Source organism: Esox lucius, chromosome 6, assembly GCF_011004845.1.
Source record: "Esox lucius isolate fEsoLuc1 chromosome 6, fEsoLuc1.pri, whole genome shotgun sequence".
In the NCBI taxonomy this organism is placed as follows: Eukaryota; Metazoa; Chordata; class Actinopteri; order Esociformes; family Esocidae; genus Esox; species Esox lucius.
This window is the reverse complement of record NC_047574.1, coordinates 25,407,323-25,425,900: the sequence shown is the minus strand read 5'-3', so window position 1 is coordinate 25,425,900 and position 18,578 is coordinate 25,407,323. Positions and strand designations below refer to the sequence as shown.

The following is an 18,578-nucleotide window of genomic DNA, read 5'->3' as shown; positions in this document are numbered from 1 at the left end:
AGAGCGACTACATTATCCTTATCATGCTGGCAGGAAGGATGGACAGCTCTCCGGTGTTTTTCCGCTCACTGTGGCAATTGGATCCACAGGCCTACAGAGTGACTCAGCGGAAGCCAAGTCATCCATCAGAACGGATACAGTGACAGGCCCTCCTGGTCCAGCTTGAGCTTTTCTGCTATTACGGCCACTGTGGGCGTGTTTTGTGTGGTCGGGGGGGGGTGGCTTTGTTACCCACAAACGTGCCTGGTGTTCATGTTCTAAACTTAGCTCACTTAAATCGATGCTGTAGTTGGTTCGACTGTAGTTTACGAGTTCCTCTATCGCAAACACACTTCTGCTTGTAATCAATCGTAGGCTTGAGGGCATGCTTAGATTTTTCCTCTGATTTTATTGCACGCTCGCAGATGCGCACACATTTAGACTCAGCAGGCGTAGTTCTGAGAGCTGATATTTAAAAAGCCCCCCGAAACATTGACATGTTTTATGTTCATTTGATCCCAAACCCCTCCCTTAACTCTCCAGTGCTCACTGTCTGCACCAGGAAGCTGTTTTTTTCCCTACCGCCTAATGCCACTGCTCTCATCAAAGCCTATTGATTCAAACCACTTTTTTGTTGCAGTAGCTTTATGAGAGCGAGCGAGTGAGTGAGAGAGACGGGGGGAGAGCTAAAGAGAGACAGAGTGCATGTGCATGAAGAGTGGTGAGAATGAAAGAGAGGGGGACTGGACGCAGACCTTTGCAGCTGGCTTGTGGAATAGGGCAGGGCTCAGGGCTGCTTCCAACAAAACTAATGCTTCTCTCCTGGCAGGAATAACAGCAAGGACGGACGGACGCTTAGCGCCTAGGATGACGAGTGCTGCCCCGGCCAGGAAGCCGTACCGTAAGGCACCGCCTCAGCACCGGGAGACCCGCCACGGCCTGCCCACCTTCCGAGAGGACCTTAGCGGGAGTGTGCTGCCTGCGCCCGCCAAGCCCGCAGGCCCCAATGCCTCTGACTCCTGCCAGGTAATTCGCGTTCCGAACCACATCCCAGGTTTTCAGCGAGCGCGGTTCGCGGACCCCCTCCAGAAATGCACGGTTAGTCCCGAGGGCCGCAATGTGTTCTCCCCCTCCTGGTCTCCGCTCTCGGACAGCGAGGTGGACGTCTCCAGCTTGTCCAGCCTGGACCTTACAGTTCTGCCCCCACCCCGCATCTTCAGTCGTGGAGGCGTTGCTGTAGGTGTCACAGCCAATCGGGCTTTTGGGTACCATCAGGGGATGAGCCGTTTCTTGAGCCGTAGCGAGGGCCTTATCGCTGTCTCTGGAGACGAGGACCTTACCTCCGAGGACTCCCAGCAAGGTGACCACTCGGTCTCACCGGCCCAGTCCAACCGCTCGCTGGCCTTTAAGGACAAGGCAGAGATCCTGGTGCCCAGGCTGGGGAAGCACCAAACTACTTCCTTCCAGAGGCCGGCCCCCCCTCCCAAGGGGATCCTCAAGCAACCCAACCATTTGGAGGTCCACATGTCCGAGAAGCTCAGAAAGTCAAAGTCAGCCGAGATGCTGGGGCGAAGCCGCGGTAGTGGGCGCGGCCGGAAACCCCAGAGCAAGTCTCTAGACAGGGAGACTGAGAGGACAGTTCCGGGCCAGACCACCTCAAACAGACAGGCTTCCCCATTCTCCGCCTCGCCCAGTGCCGCGCCATCTGAGAAGAAGATCCAGTTCCTAGAAGATAAGCTGAAGTTTTCGAACTTCCTGGATGATGTCACCACCAGGGTCATCAGCCCTTCCAGAATGCAGATGCTGTGTGGGAAACCCCCAGAAGACCCAAGGCCATCGAGTGGAAACCCATCCCAGCGCCTGGAAAGAAGTCACCCCCAGGCTCCCGACATGAAGAAGCAAGGAGCCGGGAGGATGGCTGAGAAGAGCAGGCCTTGGGACGAGTGGTCCCAGGCGCTGGCCCGAGACAGGCCTTCAAAGAAGGACAAAGAGGGCCTGCCCAAGACCAGGCAGATCCCTCTGAACAAGGACAGCTCAGACCAAGAACCGGAGAAGCGTAGGCCAGGCGTGCATCGGGAGGCGTCGAGGCCCCAAGCCGATGTGCCGATCTACAGCCACATGGGAAGTGGAGGGGACTCCAGCTCCAAACGCAGCAGCGACAGCGACTGGGAAGACGAGAGCCGGCGGGTGGCCCGTCACCAGTACCAACAGCGGCAGCTCCATCAGCTAGCGACGAGGGCTCGGGACGGGGAAGCTGTGGATAAACCCCGAGCGAAATACGTGCCCCAGCCTCCTCAACCTGAGAGGAAACATGAGCCAACCGTATCACAGCTCAGCTCTTTTTCTATTTTATCACAAATCAAGGTATGTGAGGACATGCCCTCTATTTTTTCTCCGGTTTTTTTGGTACGTTTTTTTTGGTTACAATGATAAAAAATTGGAAGGCTTCTGAACACATCTGTGTGTTGTAGAGAGCAGTTTCAACCCGGGAGTTGCTTAGCTACAACTCATCATATTGTAAATAGAAATGACATACGGCATTAACAAAGGTAAGTCGTCTCCCTGAATATGTTGAATGAGCGCAAACGTGTCAAGTAGCATAAACTGTACAGTCAAATTCAAACCTTGCCGGAAACTTCTCTGTTCTGCAGCTGTTTTCACGTGTGGTTCAGCCTTTTTAATTTCTGATTTCCTTAATAAAAGTTAAAATGTTTCTACTAGTTCCATATTTTTTGAGAACCACCATTATGCCTTTACGGTTATTCAACATGATAACTTAATTATCAATTAAGTTGAGACTACCATATTTAAAAAATAGAGCTAATAACTCCCAGCCTGCCTCTTAAGTGCTGTTGATCTATTGGCTGCCCGTCTATGCGAACCAAAGGCTTTTCAGTTAGCAGAATGACGGGGACTGTCAAATTGATTTCATAGCTCCATGTTACGTGTTGACCTGTGCAGCTGACAGACATGTTAAATTCTGCTTCTCACATATGTAATATTTTGGCTTCAACAGAAATGTAGCTAACACTGGAAAAACAAGTGAATAATCTGAATAATGTGCAGTCGCAAATTGGTAATTATGAACTTAGAACCTATGCTCAACTACTGCTTCAAAAGCAATCTATCTTGTCTGTCTGTCTGTCTGTGTCTGTCTGTCTGTGTCTGTCTGTCTGTGTCTGTCTGTCTGTGTCTGTCTGTCTGTGTCTGTCTGTCTGTGTCTGTCTGTGTCTGTCTGTCTGTCTGTGTCTGTCTGTCTGTCTGTCTGTCTGTCTGTCTGTCTGTGTCTGTGTCTGTCTGTGTCTGTCTGTCTGTCTGTCTGTCTGTCTGTCTGTCTGTCTCTCTGTCTCTGTCTGTCTCTCTGTCTCTGTCTGTCTCTCTGTCTGTCTGTGTCTCTGTCTGTCTCTCTGTCTGTCTGTGTCTCTGTCTGTGTCTCTGTCTGTCTGTGTCTCTGTCTGTCTGTGTCTCTGTCTGTCTCTGTCTGTGTCTCTGTCTGTCTCTGTCTGTGTCTCTGTCTGTCTCTGTCTGTGTCTCTGTCTCTGTCTGTGTCTCTGTCTGTCTCTGTCTGTGTCTCTGTCTCTGTCTGTGTCTCTGTCTGTCTCTGTCTGTGTCTCTGTCTGTCTCTGTCTGTGTCTCTGTCTGTCTGTGTCTGTGTCTCTGTCTGTCTCTGTCTGTGTCTCTGTCTGTCTGTCTGTCTCTGTCTGTCTCTGTCTGTCTCTGTCTGTCTCTGTCTGTCTCTGTCTGTCTGTGTCTCTGTCTGTGTCTCTGTCTGTGTCTCTGTCTGTGTCTCTGTCTGTCTGTGTCTCTGTCTGTCTGTGTCTCTGTCTCTGTCTGTGTCTCTGTCTCTGTCTGTGTCTCTGTCTCTGTCTCTGTCTCTGTCTCTGTCTCTGTCTGTGTCTCTGTCTGTCTGTGTCTCTGTCTGTCTGTGTCTCTGTGTCTCTCTGTGTCTCTGTGTCTCTCTGTGTCTCTCTGTCTGTCTGTGTCTCTGTCTGTCTGTGTCTCTGTCTGTCTGTGTGTCTGTCTGTCTGTGTGTCTGTCTGTGTGTCTGTCTGTCACAGAGCAAATCTCATCTGTTTCCAGGGTCTGCTCGCCATCTGCCTCAATGCTACAAGGTTGTAGATGGATAGCCTTTTGAAAAGCAGTTACCAATGGTGGTCCAGTGTAGCTGAGATTTCATGCGCATTTATTGTTCTTGACAAAGAAGGCAAACATCCACAGTGGCCAAACTAATGGGATGTTTCTGTTGTTGCAGGACACCTTATCAGATGCAGACAGGATCAAGTAAGTGGTTATTTTATCATCATCTTCTTATCTTAACTTAGTTATCAACACACAGATACAGAGAACGGTGACCTCGAATGTGACTTGGTGTGTGGCGTGGTCAATGGCTTTCTGTGTCTGTAGGTCTTCATAACCAGTCCCCTTTCCTCCGCTTAGTGTAGCTCAGCCTTTACAAGGATTGCTAAACAACTCCTCCTAAAATGCCCTGATTTTCAGAAAATGATGCACAGAAAATTAGCACAACATCCAGAATCATCCAATTAGGGTTTCTGGAAAACCTAGTCATGTAGGGAGACGTACACGATATTGTGACCTTAATATGAACTTTGTAGACCCAGCATTTGTCGCAAACCTTTCCCAGGTGCCCCGACGGCTCCAGTCTAGACGCTTCCTGGGGTGAGGGAGGCGGTGCAGGCCACCTTCTGCCGCCTGGCCCCTTCGTCAGGAGCTCCTAGATGGCGGGGAGGGAGGGTTCACGTGGCCATGAAGGATCCCAGCTGGTGCCTGATGGGTGCGGGGGGGGGGGCTTGTCACTGTTAACGCCATCACCCCACCCCGCCAATTGTGAACCCATGTGGTCGCCGGTGTCTCCCAATTGGACCCCCCCATCCCCCACGAGCCTCGGCAGTCCAGTCTGTCATCCCTCCACCCCTGCCGCTCCCACCCAGCCAATGACAACTCAGAGCAGCCCTGCGTGTGTGCGGAGGAGTGCCGCACTGGGGACTAGTACATGGACGGACCGCCATGGCTGCTTCTAATTACAGCTGCAATGCTTACCCCCCCACCTTCAGCTCTCCTGTCTCCGCTCTGGCCACTTGTCCTGAAGGAGTACCAATATGCGGCGCTGCGTGACGTGTTTTAAGTTTTGTTTTAGCTTATCGCAGTGAAGTCCAGCCCAGCGCTGCATATCTTCGTGGTAGGCCGCGTCGAAGTGAAGTCCAGCCCAGCGCTGCATATCTTCGTGGTAGGCCGCGTCGAAGTGAAGTCCAGCCCAGCGCTGCATATCTTCGTGGTAGGCCGCGTCAAAGTGAAGTCCAGCCCAGCGCTGCATATCTTCGTGGTAGGCCGCGTCAAAGTGAAGTCCAGCCCAGCGCTGCATATCTTCGTGGTAGGCCGCGTCAAAGTGAAGTCCAGCCCAGCGCTGCATATCTTCGTGGTAGGCCGCGTCAAAGTGAAGTCCAGCCCAGCGCTGCATATCTTCGTGGTAGGCCGCGTCAAAGTGAAGTCCAGCCCAGCGCTGCATATCTTCGTGGTAGGCCGCGTCGAAGTGACCTTTAGTGTCGGGTTACAAGTCGCGACCTGGCCAGCGGGTGGATATTCTGTCACACAACTATCCATGTGTGTGGGCAGTCAGTGGTTTATGAATTTGCACTAGTTTAAGAACAGCTGGATTCTCCCTCTTTGTGGCGGTTAATGGGAGCATAACCTGCTCTGTGGCTCAAAGGCAATAATTGATTGACCGAGTTGCCCCTGTTCTTGTGTGGGATGTTTGAATGATTCGGTGGGAAATGACCTTTGTTTGACTGACTGGATACAACTGGACCTGAGCTCTGTGCCACTCTCAATTACTACTGCCCAGTCGCCCACTATTTCCCCGGAATTCCTCAATGAACGAAGATCGAGGGCCAGGGATTCGTCCCTATCGGTCGTCGCCATGGAGTTTTGTCACGGTGTTGTCAAGAATCTCGGATTTGTCTAATAAGTATTCTGCCAAAGTTTCTCTGACCAGTGGGATGAAGGTAACATTTGAGACAGATCTTCCTTCTCTCTCGGGTTCCCTCATCCTTTGAGCACTCTAAATGGATAACATTTGGAAAGTTAGAAATGTGGTCCTTCAGGGAGTTTGTCAGAATTGTTTTGCCTTGCCACGCCTCAGCAACTTCTTAAACGGCCTCTGCCCTCTCTTCGCACCGTGCTCATCCGTGCTCATCCGTGCTCATTTTATCCTAGGTTTTTGTTTACCTCTCTCCCCATATGCCGTGTCTGTCTGTTCAGTTGCCTGGACACACTAAATGCACCCTTCCAGCCTTTATCTCCAGACGCGTACATGTTGTACTGTCAGTCAGTGTCAGCTGTTGACTACTGCAGGGTGGTCCCTGCGAAAGACAGATGAGGGGCGACAGTGATGGCTGAGCACGTCGTTAGAAATAGACTTCCGACGGCTGTCTTTGTTGCCCACGGCCTTTCCAGTCTTCTGTCGTTTTTGTCCGATGTGGACCAATGGCAAATACGTTCCTGGCTACGTCAGTGAGAATTTTTATGATTCAGGTTAGAATGGTGCATACCTTATCCTGAAAAATAAAGAGCATTTTAGAATGTGTTTGAAAGTCCATTTTCAGTCCCACTCTTTTCAAATGACTTGAATGCTTGAGTATCCTGGCTCTCATTGCAGTTATTTTCTCAATATGCTTTTGCCACTCTCCTCCACTTCTCTTTTGGTTCTTGTGGAGCATCTCAATGGGCCAGGCTGTTAGGGTCTTTGGTAATATAGCCCGGATGCAGCCAAACCACTCTGCACTCAGGTTTGTAATTCCGAGACCCCTTTATGCTGTAACATGCTCGTTCTGCCTTGCAATTGCTCTGCGGTGCTGTTGCTAATCACTGCATACTTTTAGCCGCCATATAGACACACACATAGACACACACTGCGTAGATTGTAGTAACTGAAGCTTCAAATATCAAATCAAATATACCAGGTGTATTGGTTGATTGCTCATTAACAAAACTAAATCTCACACCTTACATATATTTTTTTAGCTATTATTTTCTAATTTATTAATGCAGAGTCTTCTATTTTTATGCTCAGTCCATTTGTTTTCCCTTATTCCTTTTGTATAAATGTTTGCACCAACGGCCAGAACAAATTCCTTGTATGTTGTGAAACTTACTTGGTAATAATACTCTTTCTGATCTGACACATAAGCTGTTTAACGAATATGATTCATGAAATCTAGTGCATTCAAACAACTTTTGCGATATCTGAAAAAAATATATATAATACCTTTTTGAAAAGATAGGAATAGACATCATGGTGGAGTTGCCTTTTCATGCAGAGTCTCGTTCCAGCCAACCAATGCAATGATTTAATGCTTAGTGAAATGGAAGCTGTGCAGGAATAGGCGTTGTCCGTGTGGGTACAGGACGGAGGCTGATTTTAAACCTATATTTGTTTTCTGCTGCTGAGTGGAAATGTCTTTATGTGAAATGTTGGATACAGTATTGGATGGAAACCGAAATGTCTACGTTGGGAGATGTTAACATAAACCGGTTACTGGGCCAGACAATGAAGGGAGTACGCACTGCTGATTGGATATACCTATATGGAAGAGAACAAATCATGATCTTTTTAATTTTTACTAAAGCACCGTGCCACAAACCCAAACTGTCGTGGTTACTTACAAAATCTCTGGCCTAGCGAATTGATAAGGAAGCTTGCTTGTTGTGCATGCTATTAAACAAGAACCAACCAGTACCCTCGCACATTTTCTGAGTGAATATTTAATTTACAGCCAGGCGGTACCTTTGAACAGGTTCAGCATGCTAAACCCCTATGACTGACATTAGCTGGTGGTCAAATTATACTGACAAACTTGTAGAAGACCAGACGTTCTTCCTTGCAATTTCTATTACTGTTCAGCAATATGTTCCAATGTGGCAATGAAAAAAATGGCTACACTACGGCTTGCTCAAAACAAAGGAGCACACATTGCATTAACAACGAGCATGCATCTCGTTTTGGTTGGGGGTTGACTACTATATTTCTTGTATGATGAGAAATATCACTAATGTGGAGTCCACATTTTCTACATATTCAAATAACATACAGCTCAGGTGCCCCATGTTTTCTACATATTAAAATAACACAGCTCAGGTACCCCACAAGACATGCCATCAGGGGTTTCTTCACCGTCTTCGAATTTACAATTGAGTGACCTTAACAAATAAGATCCAGGCCTCCCTGAAATCTTCCCATTTCTCAAGCAAACAGAAGAATGACTTAATGTAAAATAAAACATCTCATGTACAATGAGGTTTGTGTGGAGATGAGCACACAATTCTGCGTGTTATCTATGTTTAATGTTTTCCGCTGATGCCATAAAGAGTAGCTGCTGCTTTGGCTGGCGCTAATAGGCATCCTAATAAATATATTTGCAACTGAGTAGAATGTATTAATTTCCCCTTGCTATTCTGTTGCCCAAGGCAGAACCTTGGCTTCTAAAACACAGCCTATCAGGGAGATCTAATTAGCATCTTAGCTCACGTTCCTTTGGTCAAAAGGCTTGATCATGGTCTTTGGTGCATACTTACATTTCAGAGCCTTGGATGTAAAAAAAAAAAAAAGCTCTTTACAAATTAAAGTAATAAATAATATTATTTATGATTTTATTTATTAACATGCGTACATTCTTAATTCATGTAAACTTTCACTGTGTTACCGCGATGTACTAACAGACAGCCAATCACTTTTTTCCCTTCTGTTACTTAAACATGGGTCCTGAAGGAGTTAAAAACCCACATTTTATGAGGAGGGTGTACTCTTGTGTGTATTAAAAGGTAAAACATTTGGTCCCTCCTTCACCAGCAATAACATTCATCTTGGATGTTTTCTTGAGCCACTCTGTTGGGCAGATGTGTCTGCATGTTTAGTCTATGTGTATGTTTTGAAACTTCAAAAATAGGACTACCCTCATGCTCTGAGTGACAAGACAGCATATGGAAGGGTCTACTGAATTCCTTACGGTCACGCCCAGTCGCATCATCCCGCAGGCCATCGCCCCTAGATGCAGTTTGATGTGGCCCCCAGTCTGCCAAATCAATAGTCAAAGTCATACCCCAAACCTAAGTTAGCTCTGCCGCAATCCCACTGCTCCTCTGATCCTGTCCACTCTCCTTTCTCAGCTGCCCTCTTTCTTCAGGCTTTGGATAAGTGAGTGGTAGAAAACCCTGAGGTCTCTGTTTAACCAGCAGTGGCGGCAGCGGTCCCCCGGGGACACAGGGAAAACAGTGATTTTAATGTCCGTGTGCCGACTGCGGGCGAGTGGGTGGCAGGATCCTGCCTGGTGCGACGCGCGGGTTTGGGGCAGATAGCAGATGTGTCCCATCCCACAGCGGCTGGTCCCCCCCACCCCCCGGCATCCTGACAGCTGCTCACATTCAACTCCGCCGTCACTCCAGGGTGCCGGGGCCCAGACACAGGTGGGCAGCCACCCCAGACACTGAGCTCTCGCCTGGGGATGACCATGTGCCTCCTCTGCTTCCCTCTTCTCTCCCTTTGATCTGTCGTGGGGAGAACTGTCATACCGCCATGTTTCCCGATTTAACTCTATCGATTTTGGAGCGTTTATTATTTAAAAGAAATCACTTTTTTCTTTTGTCCTACATGAAGGTATTTGCTAACATTCAGTCAAAAGTGGTTTTCACTGCTAATGAACTGTCTTCCCTGGTTCAGTGGCTGTAGTTCTGTTTAGCTCAGTCAGGCTACACAGTGTGTCAAACAATATCTGCGAATCATTCCGCTCCACTTGTGGTGACTGTCGTCGTTATCCCCCCCCCTTCACCTCCAGGATCCTGCAGCAGCAGAATGAAGACCTACGCCAGCGGCTGTCCCACACCACCCATAAGATGGAGGCCATGGAGACGGAGTTTGAGACCAGCCGCCACTACATGCAGGGGGAGATGGGACGCACGCGCGACGACCTGGAGAAGATGAGAGACAAGTTCCGCAGGTAACTCGTTCAGGCCCCTTCATTTCCCCAGCCTACTGTCGGTGTTAGGTGAAGCACTCAGGACGTCTCCTAACACCGTTAATATTCCCGCCCCTTACACCATGTTCAGCCGCCCTCACACCTCGCCGATGAAATGAACACCTTCCCCAGCTATCTATTTTGTATGAGTCAGATCCAAGCTTTCGAATTCACCAGAGCGTAACCTCCAGGCGTCGTCTTTTGTTGAGCGAGGCGGGGCGTGTAGGTTTTGGTTTGAGCTAGGGTTTGCGGTGGGAGTTTAGTTAAGTTTCTGACACATGGAAAATGGTTTGATGCCAGGATGTGAATTCTGTTTTATCTGTGACGTGTCCATCTGTATTACATGGTGTTATTTTTCATTGGAAGGATGTTGCCCCAGGGCTGTCGTCTGTCCCCTGCATCCTTCCCTAGTTAGTGACTACATCAGGTCTCCGTCTGCTTGGGCCCCCATCCCATCTTGAGTGAAAACAGACAGATCCTGAAGGTCATTTTTCTCTAGTTTGTTCTATAACATGATGGATTTTTTTTTTTATTGTTATTGTTTTATGGTTCAGTCTTTCCACTGTTTCACAAGCGCCTGATTGAAAGTTAAGGATTTTATTGCAAATTTGTGTTCCGTTTGCTTTCCCTGATGATACGCCTTCCAGCAATGAGTTTTTAATTCGTCTCGTACATATCTGCTTGTCAATCAAGTTTAATTCAGGAGAAGATAGCTAGCCCCCAGTCCCAGCTGAGTTTAATTCAGGAGAAGATAGCTAGCCCCCAGTCCCAGCTGAGTTTAATTCAGGAGAAGATAGCTAGCCCCCAGTCCCAGCTGAGTTTAATTCAGGAGAAGATAGCTAGCCCCCAGTCCCAGCTGAGTTTAATTCAGGAGAAGATAGCTAGCCCCCAGTCCCAGCTGAGTTTAATTCTGTGGTTAGATAATGATTTACATGCATTTTCACTTTGCATTTTCGGATTTAATTTAAAAGCTTGGTTTTAAAGCCGGAAAATGCAAGCTTTGATTTCCAAAAACAGTTAATCTTTACATTTTTACATTTTACCACTCCCAATTAGTCAATGTAATTGCAGCTAAACAAAAAAAGGTAACAAAATGACAGTCAGTGTGGTTTGTATGATCCATCTTTTAATGACACCAGAAACTCTCTCGCTTTAATGAGTTTTTGAAGCTAATGTAATTATGAGGTGACATGGTAATGATCAATGAGGTTGGCCTCCCCCACGCCGAGCAGACTAAAACTCTTCCAGAAAGGGGACACGGGTCCATGGCTGCTAAACACAACTTGGCTGCCGCACGTTTTCTCAACCTGCTGTGGGTGATAATGTTTGCCATTTCGTCTCTTAAGCACAACACATTTGTTCAGTGTTTAAACATGTTGCCTGAATATAAATGATTTTCTGACACATTTCCCATAACTTTATATGCAAATGTGCCATTTTCGCTTTTTTAGAAAAGCGTTATCTTCCAGTTAAAAAGTATTGACGTCGAGACACAGTTTTACTCATGTACTGCCATGCATATAGAAATGAGTTGGCTCTGGGGTGCGGGCTTGTGAAAATGCCCTTGTTTACATGAAGACCCCTGGGAAACCAAATGGCTGCTCGTTTCAAATCGTGCCCGCGCATGGTGCGTTTGTGTGCAATTCAGAAGCAATAATTCCATTTTATCTTCAATCAGGAGGCATTTCTTCCTGTTTTTCACTCCAAGCAGTCAGTCACTTTCAATTATCTCGGCGGCATTTCCATCATGTCAGTGAGGCTGCAGGCCTAGGCTATTCCGGATGGGCCGGTCCATCTGAGTTGCAGTTACGAGACGGTCGCACAGCCCAATGTCGCATCAGCAAAGATAATGGCTCAATCGAATTACCGTCGGTTAATGAGAGCGCTCCACTCCTCCATGCTGTCTGATTATCACCAAGTCACACTAATACACAAATGTTTCCAGAGATCTCACTACATCGGCATGAGGAGGACATGGCTCTGCGAATGAAAAGCCCTTTGTTGCAATTAAGGCCCCCCCCCCCTCTTCTTAACCCAAACCAGGTGCGGCCATCACGTAGAACTTACTCTTTGAGGGTTTGATTCGTTTATGGCTCCAGTACTGTTCAATCTAAGCCACTAATTGCTCTGTGTGTTTTGAATTCCATCGCGGTGTGCTTATTCATTTTGATTTGTGAGTTAACAGTGATTGCAGAGAGAACGCCTGGTGTTACTGGGACGGAGCGTCGCTGTTGGATGCTGGCCTTTCATGGCCAGATGTTTTGCTGTATAAACCCGGCTGATGCACGTGAGCAACGCCGACACACACCGGGCCACGCTGTGGCCATTTGGTGTCATTGAATCTGGGTTGTAATCAGGGCAAGGTTACACCAGTGCGTGTCCGCGTGCAATATTGCTGGATTGATGAATCAATCCCACGGCTAGTTGGCCCGTGGGCGGCGGTAATTGTAACATGCTCACATCTGCGTGGTCAAATGAGCACGGTGGTATGGCTCTGGGCGGAGGGAGGGGATAAGATTACTGGGCTAGGGCCCTGGTGCACCACAGACTAACTACCGTGGCCGTGATCACAAGCCCTTAAGCTGTCGACAGGTGTGCTTTTTACACTTCCTCGATTGGATTTCAGGCTTTTTTTTCAGGCATGGAAAGAATTAGTTTTGCTGATAAAGTTTTTACGCCTTTCAAATACAGGTTTTTACCTTTCTTTGTTCAGAGTCTCAAAGGGAGTTGACTTTCATAAGATTTTTCATTAGTTAGTCACTGAATAGGCTTTAGTGAAAGACCCCAGTGTGGCTTGCTTCAGTACCCTGAAATGTCCAACTCCAACACCTCTCTGCTTTGGCTCGCCGTTATACACTGAGCGGGATGGATGTTGATGATGATAAAGCGGATCTACAATCAGGGTTTGAACATCAATACTTACTGTAGATACGTTCTGTAAATACAGTGGGGAGAACAAGTACTTGATACACTACTGATTTTGCAGGTTTTCCCACTTACAAAGCATGTAAAAAATCCAGAAAATCACATTGTAGGATTTTTAAGTAGTTCATTTGCATTTTATTGCATGACATAAGTATTTGATACATCAGAAAAGCAGAACTTAATATTTGGTACAGAAACCTTTGTTTGCAATTACAGAGATCATATGTTTCCTGTAGTTCTTGACCAGGTTTGCACACACTGCAGCAGGGATTTTGGCCCACTCCTCCATACAGACCTTCTCCAGATCCTTCAGGTTTCGGGGCTGTCGCTGGGCAATAAGGACTTTCAGATCCCTCCAAAGATTTTCTATTGGGTTCAGGTCTGGAGACTGGCTAGGCCACTCCAGGACCTTGAGATGCTTCTTACGGAGCCAGTCCTTAGTTGCCCTGGCTGTGTGTTTCGGGTCGTTGTCATGCTGGAAGACCCAGCCACGACCCATCTTCAATGCTCTTACTGAGGGAAGGAGGTTGTTGGCCAAGATCTCGCAATACATGGCCCCATCCATCCTCCCCTCAATACGGTGCAGTCGTCCTGTCCCCTTTGCAGAAAAGCATCCCAAAAGAATGATGTTTCCACCTCCAAGCTTCACGGTTGGGATGGTGTTCTTGGGGTTGTACTTATCCTTCTTCCTCCCAACACAACGAGAGGAGTTTAGACCAAAAAGCTCTATTTTTGTCTCATCAGACCACATGACCTTCTCCCATTCCTCCTCTGGATCATCCAGATGGGCTTGGACATGTGCTGGCTTGAGCAGGGGGATCTTGCATGCGCTGCAGGATTTTAATCCATGACGGCGTAGTGTGTTACTAATGGTTTTCTTTGAGGCTGTGGTCCCAGCTCTCTTCAGGTCATTGACCAGGTCCAGCCGTGTAGTTCTGGGCTGATCCCTCACCTTCCTCATGATCATTGATTCCCCACGAAGTGAGATCTTGCATGGAGCCCCAGACCGAGGGAGATTGACTGTCATCTTGAACTTCTTCCATTTTCTAAGAATTGCACCAACAGTTGTTGCCTTCTCACCAAGCTGCTTGCCTATTGTCCTGTAGCCCATCCCAGCTTTTTGCAGGTCTACAATTTTATCCCTAATGTCCTTACACAGCTCTCTGGTCTTGGCCATTGTGGAGAGGTTGGAGTCTGTTTGATTAAGTGTGTGGACAGGTGTCTTTTATACAGGTAACAAGTTCAAACAGGTGCAGTTAATACAGGTAATGAGTGGAGAACCGGAGGGCTTCTTAAAGAAAAACGAACAGGTCTGTGAGAGCCGGAATTCATACTGGTTGGTAGGTGATCAAATACTTATGTAATGCAATAAAATGCTAATTAATTATTTTAAAATCATATAATGTGATTTTCTGGATTTTTGTTTTCGATTCCGTCTCTCACAGTTGAAGTGTAGCTATGATAAAAATTACCGACCTCTACATGCTTTGTAAGTAGGATAACCTGTAAAATCGGCAGTGTATCGTATACTTGTTCTCCCCACTGTAATTGCAGGGCCTCTAGTTAACATTTCCTGCAATGTTGGAGAATTCCTTTTTTCCTTTTATTTGTTTGCTACTTTAGCCCTTTGAATTTCCTCCCTGTCACAATTGCATTTGCCTGAAATCGAACCCCTCTCATTTTAGAGAGGAATTTATTTAGCTGATTTTGGAGGCAGTGGGTTAGTAATTGCTGTTGGCCCTATTGAAATGGGTTTAGGTCAGACTCATCTGTCCTCTTCTACCATCTCCTGTAATTTGTGCAGAATGTCTAACCCGTTGAAAACGAGAGCGAGCGGAACTCTGATGGCTTCATTAAGTGCTTTTGAGAGGATTCACGCCACGCTGCTGTTTAATATAAATGGAAATAAACTAAATATAGATGACTGCCAAAAGAACAGCATGCATACTTTAACTCCCGGATGTGCCCATTTTCTGGCGCCTTATTGCAGCAATAACTCTGATCTGTATTGCCAGTTTGTTTGTTTATTTGACGGCTGTCCGATACGAGACACTAGAGAACGTGACGACCGCATCGTCTGAAACTATGATTTGAGGCGTATTGCACCGAAATACAAACAGAGATGAAGTGGGCGTGTTGTTCCCGTTGTCGCTGCAGTGTTGTTCCATAGAAGCAGGCTCATCTCGGTCTCAGCGGTTGCGTAGATCCAATGTCCTTTATCTGGGTGCTCTCGGCTCTGTACACAATTACTGAGTCCCTCTGTTTCTTGCTCCCTCCCCACAGACTGCAGAACAGCTACACCGCCTCCCAGAGGGCCAACCAGGACTTGGAGGAGAAGCTTCACGCCCTGGTAACTGTTCAACTTCCATTTGCACTCTACACTTATTTACCGGTGTTCGTTGAGCAAGAGCGCTTCATGTACGTCTTTTGGTGACGTTTAGAATGCGCATCTAGTACCATTCAGAGACGTCCATTTATGGGCTTGTAATAGATATTCTGAAAAGATCTAGTCCTGCTTTAGCCCATCAGAACCTTAGATGTAGGTTTGCTTTACTCCAAAAGTGAATGTAACTCTAAAATTTGCTGTAGTGTCAAAACATTGTTAACACAATACTTATGTCGTGGATGGTCAGTCTTTCTAGCAAGCTTTTATGGCCCACATTTTCTCCATATATCAGCTCATTGGAGCTATTCTCTATTGGGGAGTAGCCGATCCGTTGCAGCTGTGGTTTCTCCAAAGCTGTACCTCGTTATGCCATTATTCCACACCTGTCAGCCTTTTGTGCTCCCAGACCTCATTCAGAAGGGTCTGCGGTGCAGACTACAAGGGAAAAGCACAGAGGGAATTGAGTCCATTGAAAGGCCAAATAATTCGATGAACCGAGCCCCTGCTAACCCCCTGTGGAAGAATGGAAGGTCCACTGCTCTGCTGTTCCCTATGTGTGCGTGAGCCCACCAAGTGACAACCAGGGATGTTGTGTTCAGAGTGAGCTTTTTGCATACGTATTACCACAAAGGCAAATCCCAGACTTTTAAAACACGAATCACTATGTATGGAGTTTGACATTGTTTTACGTACACCTTTTGGTACCTCCACCGATGTATAAAGGGGTGAGACTCTCATCGCCCCGAAGAGCAGTCTGGGGTCTAGTGCAGCGGGAGATGTCCGCCGTTTTCGTTCAAGTTAGAATTAATCCTGAATCAGTGTTTATGCAAGATCACTTAATGATTCATTAGGCGACTCTGCAAAACACAGCCAATGTGGGTGCATAATAACATTGGTCTTTTTAAGACCAAAAACACCACATAGGAGTTTTCGGCTGACCACTCCTTAGTTATTGGAACAGTGATTTTTTTTATTTTATTTATAAACTTTTTATTTATTTTTTTGGTTCTGTTATTGAAAAATGTGGATTTCAAATTGAACAGTTACTGTGAGGTTGAAGTGTAAATTGTCACCTTAGTATTTGTGTACGTATTTTGTTTCACTATTTAGACATGACTTTTGCATATAAAGTCACAAGACAAAATGTTTCATGGAGAGCACTGTATAACTAAGGTATGCATCAGAGGCTGTGCAAGCAGAGGCTGTGTCAGAAGACCCATGTCCTAATCTTTGACTATCCAGAGCCAAAGACCCATAGGCAGCTTTTAAGTGTAAATTTGATGCCATACAATTGGGAATTTTGGGGGAAGTACCATTAGATAAAAAAAAAAACTGTGCATGGATATTTGTGTGCGTGCGTGCGCTGAGGATATCTAGGTGTGTGCGCTGAGGATATCTAGTTGTGTGTGTTAAATAGAAGTCATTACACACCTGCCATCATTTAAAGTGACTCTGATTAATCACAAGTTCAGCTGTTCTAATAGGACTTTCCTGACTTTTTCTTAATTGCATCTCAGAGCAAAAGTCATGGTCCGCAGAGAGCTTCCAAAGCATCAGAGGGATCTCATTGTTGAAAGATATCAGTCAGGAGAAGGGTATAAAATAATTTGCAAGGCATTAGATATACCATGGAACACAGTGAAAACAGTCATCATCAAGTGGAGAAAATATGGCACAACAGAGACATTACTAAAAACTGGACATCCCTCCAAAATTTATGAAAAGACGAGAAGTAAACTGGTCAGGGGGGCTTCCTAGAGGCTTACAGCAACATTAAAGGAACTGCAGGAATTTCTGCCAAGTACTGGCTGTGTGCTACATGTGACAACAATGTCCCATATTCTTCACAAAGAAAAACATCCAAGCCTGGCTGAAGTTTGCAAAAACAAACATCAAGTCCCCCAAAAGCACGTAGGAATATGTGTTATGGTCAGATGAAACCAAGGTTGAACCTTTTGGCCATCATTCCAAAAGATATGTTTGGCGCAAAAACAACACTGTACATCACCCAAAGAACACCATACCCACAGTGAAGCATGGTGGTGGCAGCATCATGCTTTGGGGCTGTTTTTCTTCAGCTGGAACCAGGGCCTTAGTCAGGGTCGAGGGAATTATGAACAGTTCCAACTCCCAGGCAATTTTGGCACAAAACCTTCAGGTGTCCGTTAGAAAGCTGAAAATGAAGAGGAAGTTCACCTTTCAGCATGACAACGACCCAAAGCACACATCCAAATCCACAAAAGCATGGCTTCACCAGAAGATGATTCATGTTTTGGAATGGCCCAGCCAGAGCCCAGACCTGATCCAATTGAACATCTGCGGGGTGATCTGAAGAGGGCTGTGCACAGGAGATGTCCTCCCAATCTGACAGATTTGGAGCGCTTTTGCAAAGAAGAGTGGGCGCAAATATTGCCACGTCAAAATGTGCCATGCTAATTGACTCCTAACCAAAAAGACTGAGTGCTGTAATAAAATCAAAAGGTGCTTCAACAAGGTATTAGTTAAGGTTGTGTATACTTATGCGACCAGGTTATTGTGAGTTTTAAATTTTTCACCCTCAAAGATGTCAGTTTGTCAATTCAATTGTTCACGTTATTGGTCACATTAAAGGTGGAAAAGGTTCTGACATGATTTATCTTTGTCTCATTCTTTTACATCACAAGAACATTTTAACAGGGGTGTGTGGGTCCGTCCCCGTCCGTCCGTCCATAATCTCCAGTCCAATCACATTCAGTCAAAGCAAACATGCCCTGGGTCCAATATTGATTACCTATACAAAATGAACTGTAGATCTGCCGGCTTCTTTGCAGGAGGAAGTGGTTCCCTCTGTGACAGCTGTGTGACAAATCAAAGTTAAAGCTAATCTGTAAATTAAATAATTACATTTTCTTTTCCGACTCTGTGTGTCAAGTGATCTGAGCACAACTCCCCTGGCTGCCCGTTAGCAACGAGCTAGCCATCCTAGACCGTAGTAACATTATCCGTTTTTCCGTGAGATTATCTTAAACTCAGTATAGCCATGTTTAATTTTGAGAAAGTAGCATTAAAGAAATGTCTGTGTCCTCCTTCACTTTTCCCAAATCATGTTCCCCATGCTTGCAGTGTCGTAGTTGGACTGAAGTCCTTTACTGAAAGGATGGGCATTATAAAGAATGTCTGTCTGAAGGCAAAATGTTTACACAACACAAATTTGGGATGCAGCGTTTGTTAGCTAAAATTCTAATGCTCATGGACATTGACTGTTGCAGAAGATTGCTAAATAG

The 18,578-nt window shown here is 46.3% G+C and overlaps 1 protein-coding gene across 5 annotated transcripts in view; it reads left to right on the top strand.

The window, feature by feature from the left end:
* tjap1 (tight junction associated protein 1 (peripheral)) overlaps positions 1 to 18,578 on the top strand; it is a 73,226-nt gene that overhangs the window by 39,614 nt on the left and 15,034 nt on the right. For 2 of the 5 annotated variants that reach the window (XM_029120281.2, XM_034292550.1), the window contains exons 4-7: positions 809 to 1,005; positions 4,232 to 4,260; positions 9,825 to 9,986; positions 15,213 to 15,279. In XM_029120281.2, the coding sequence (XP_028976114.2) occupies positions 847 to 1,005; positions 4,232 to 4,260; positions 9,825 to 9,986; positions 15,213 to 15,279 (417 nt within the window). In that variant the 5' untranslated portion in view covers positions 809 to 846. The other 3 variants (XM_029120279.2, XM_034292549.1, XM_034292551.1) reach the window with 2 other exon arrangements.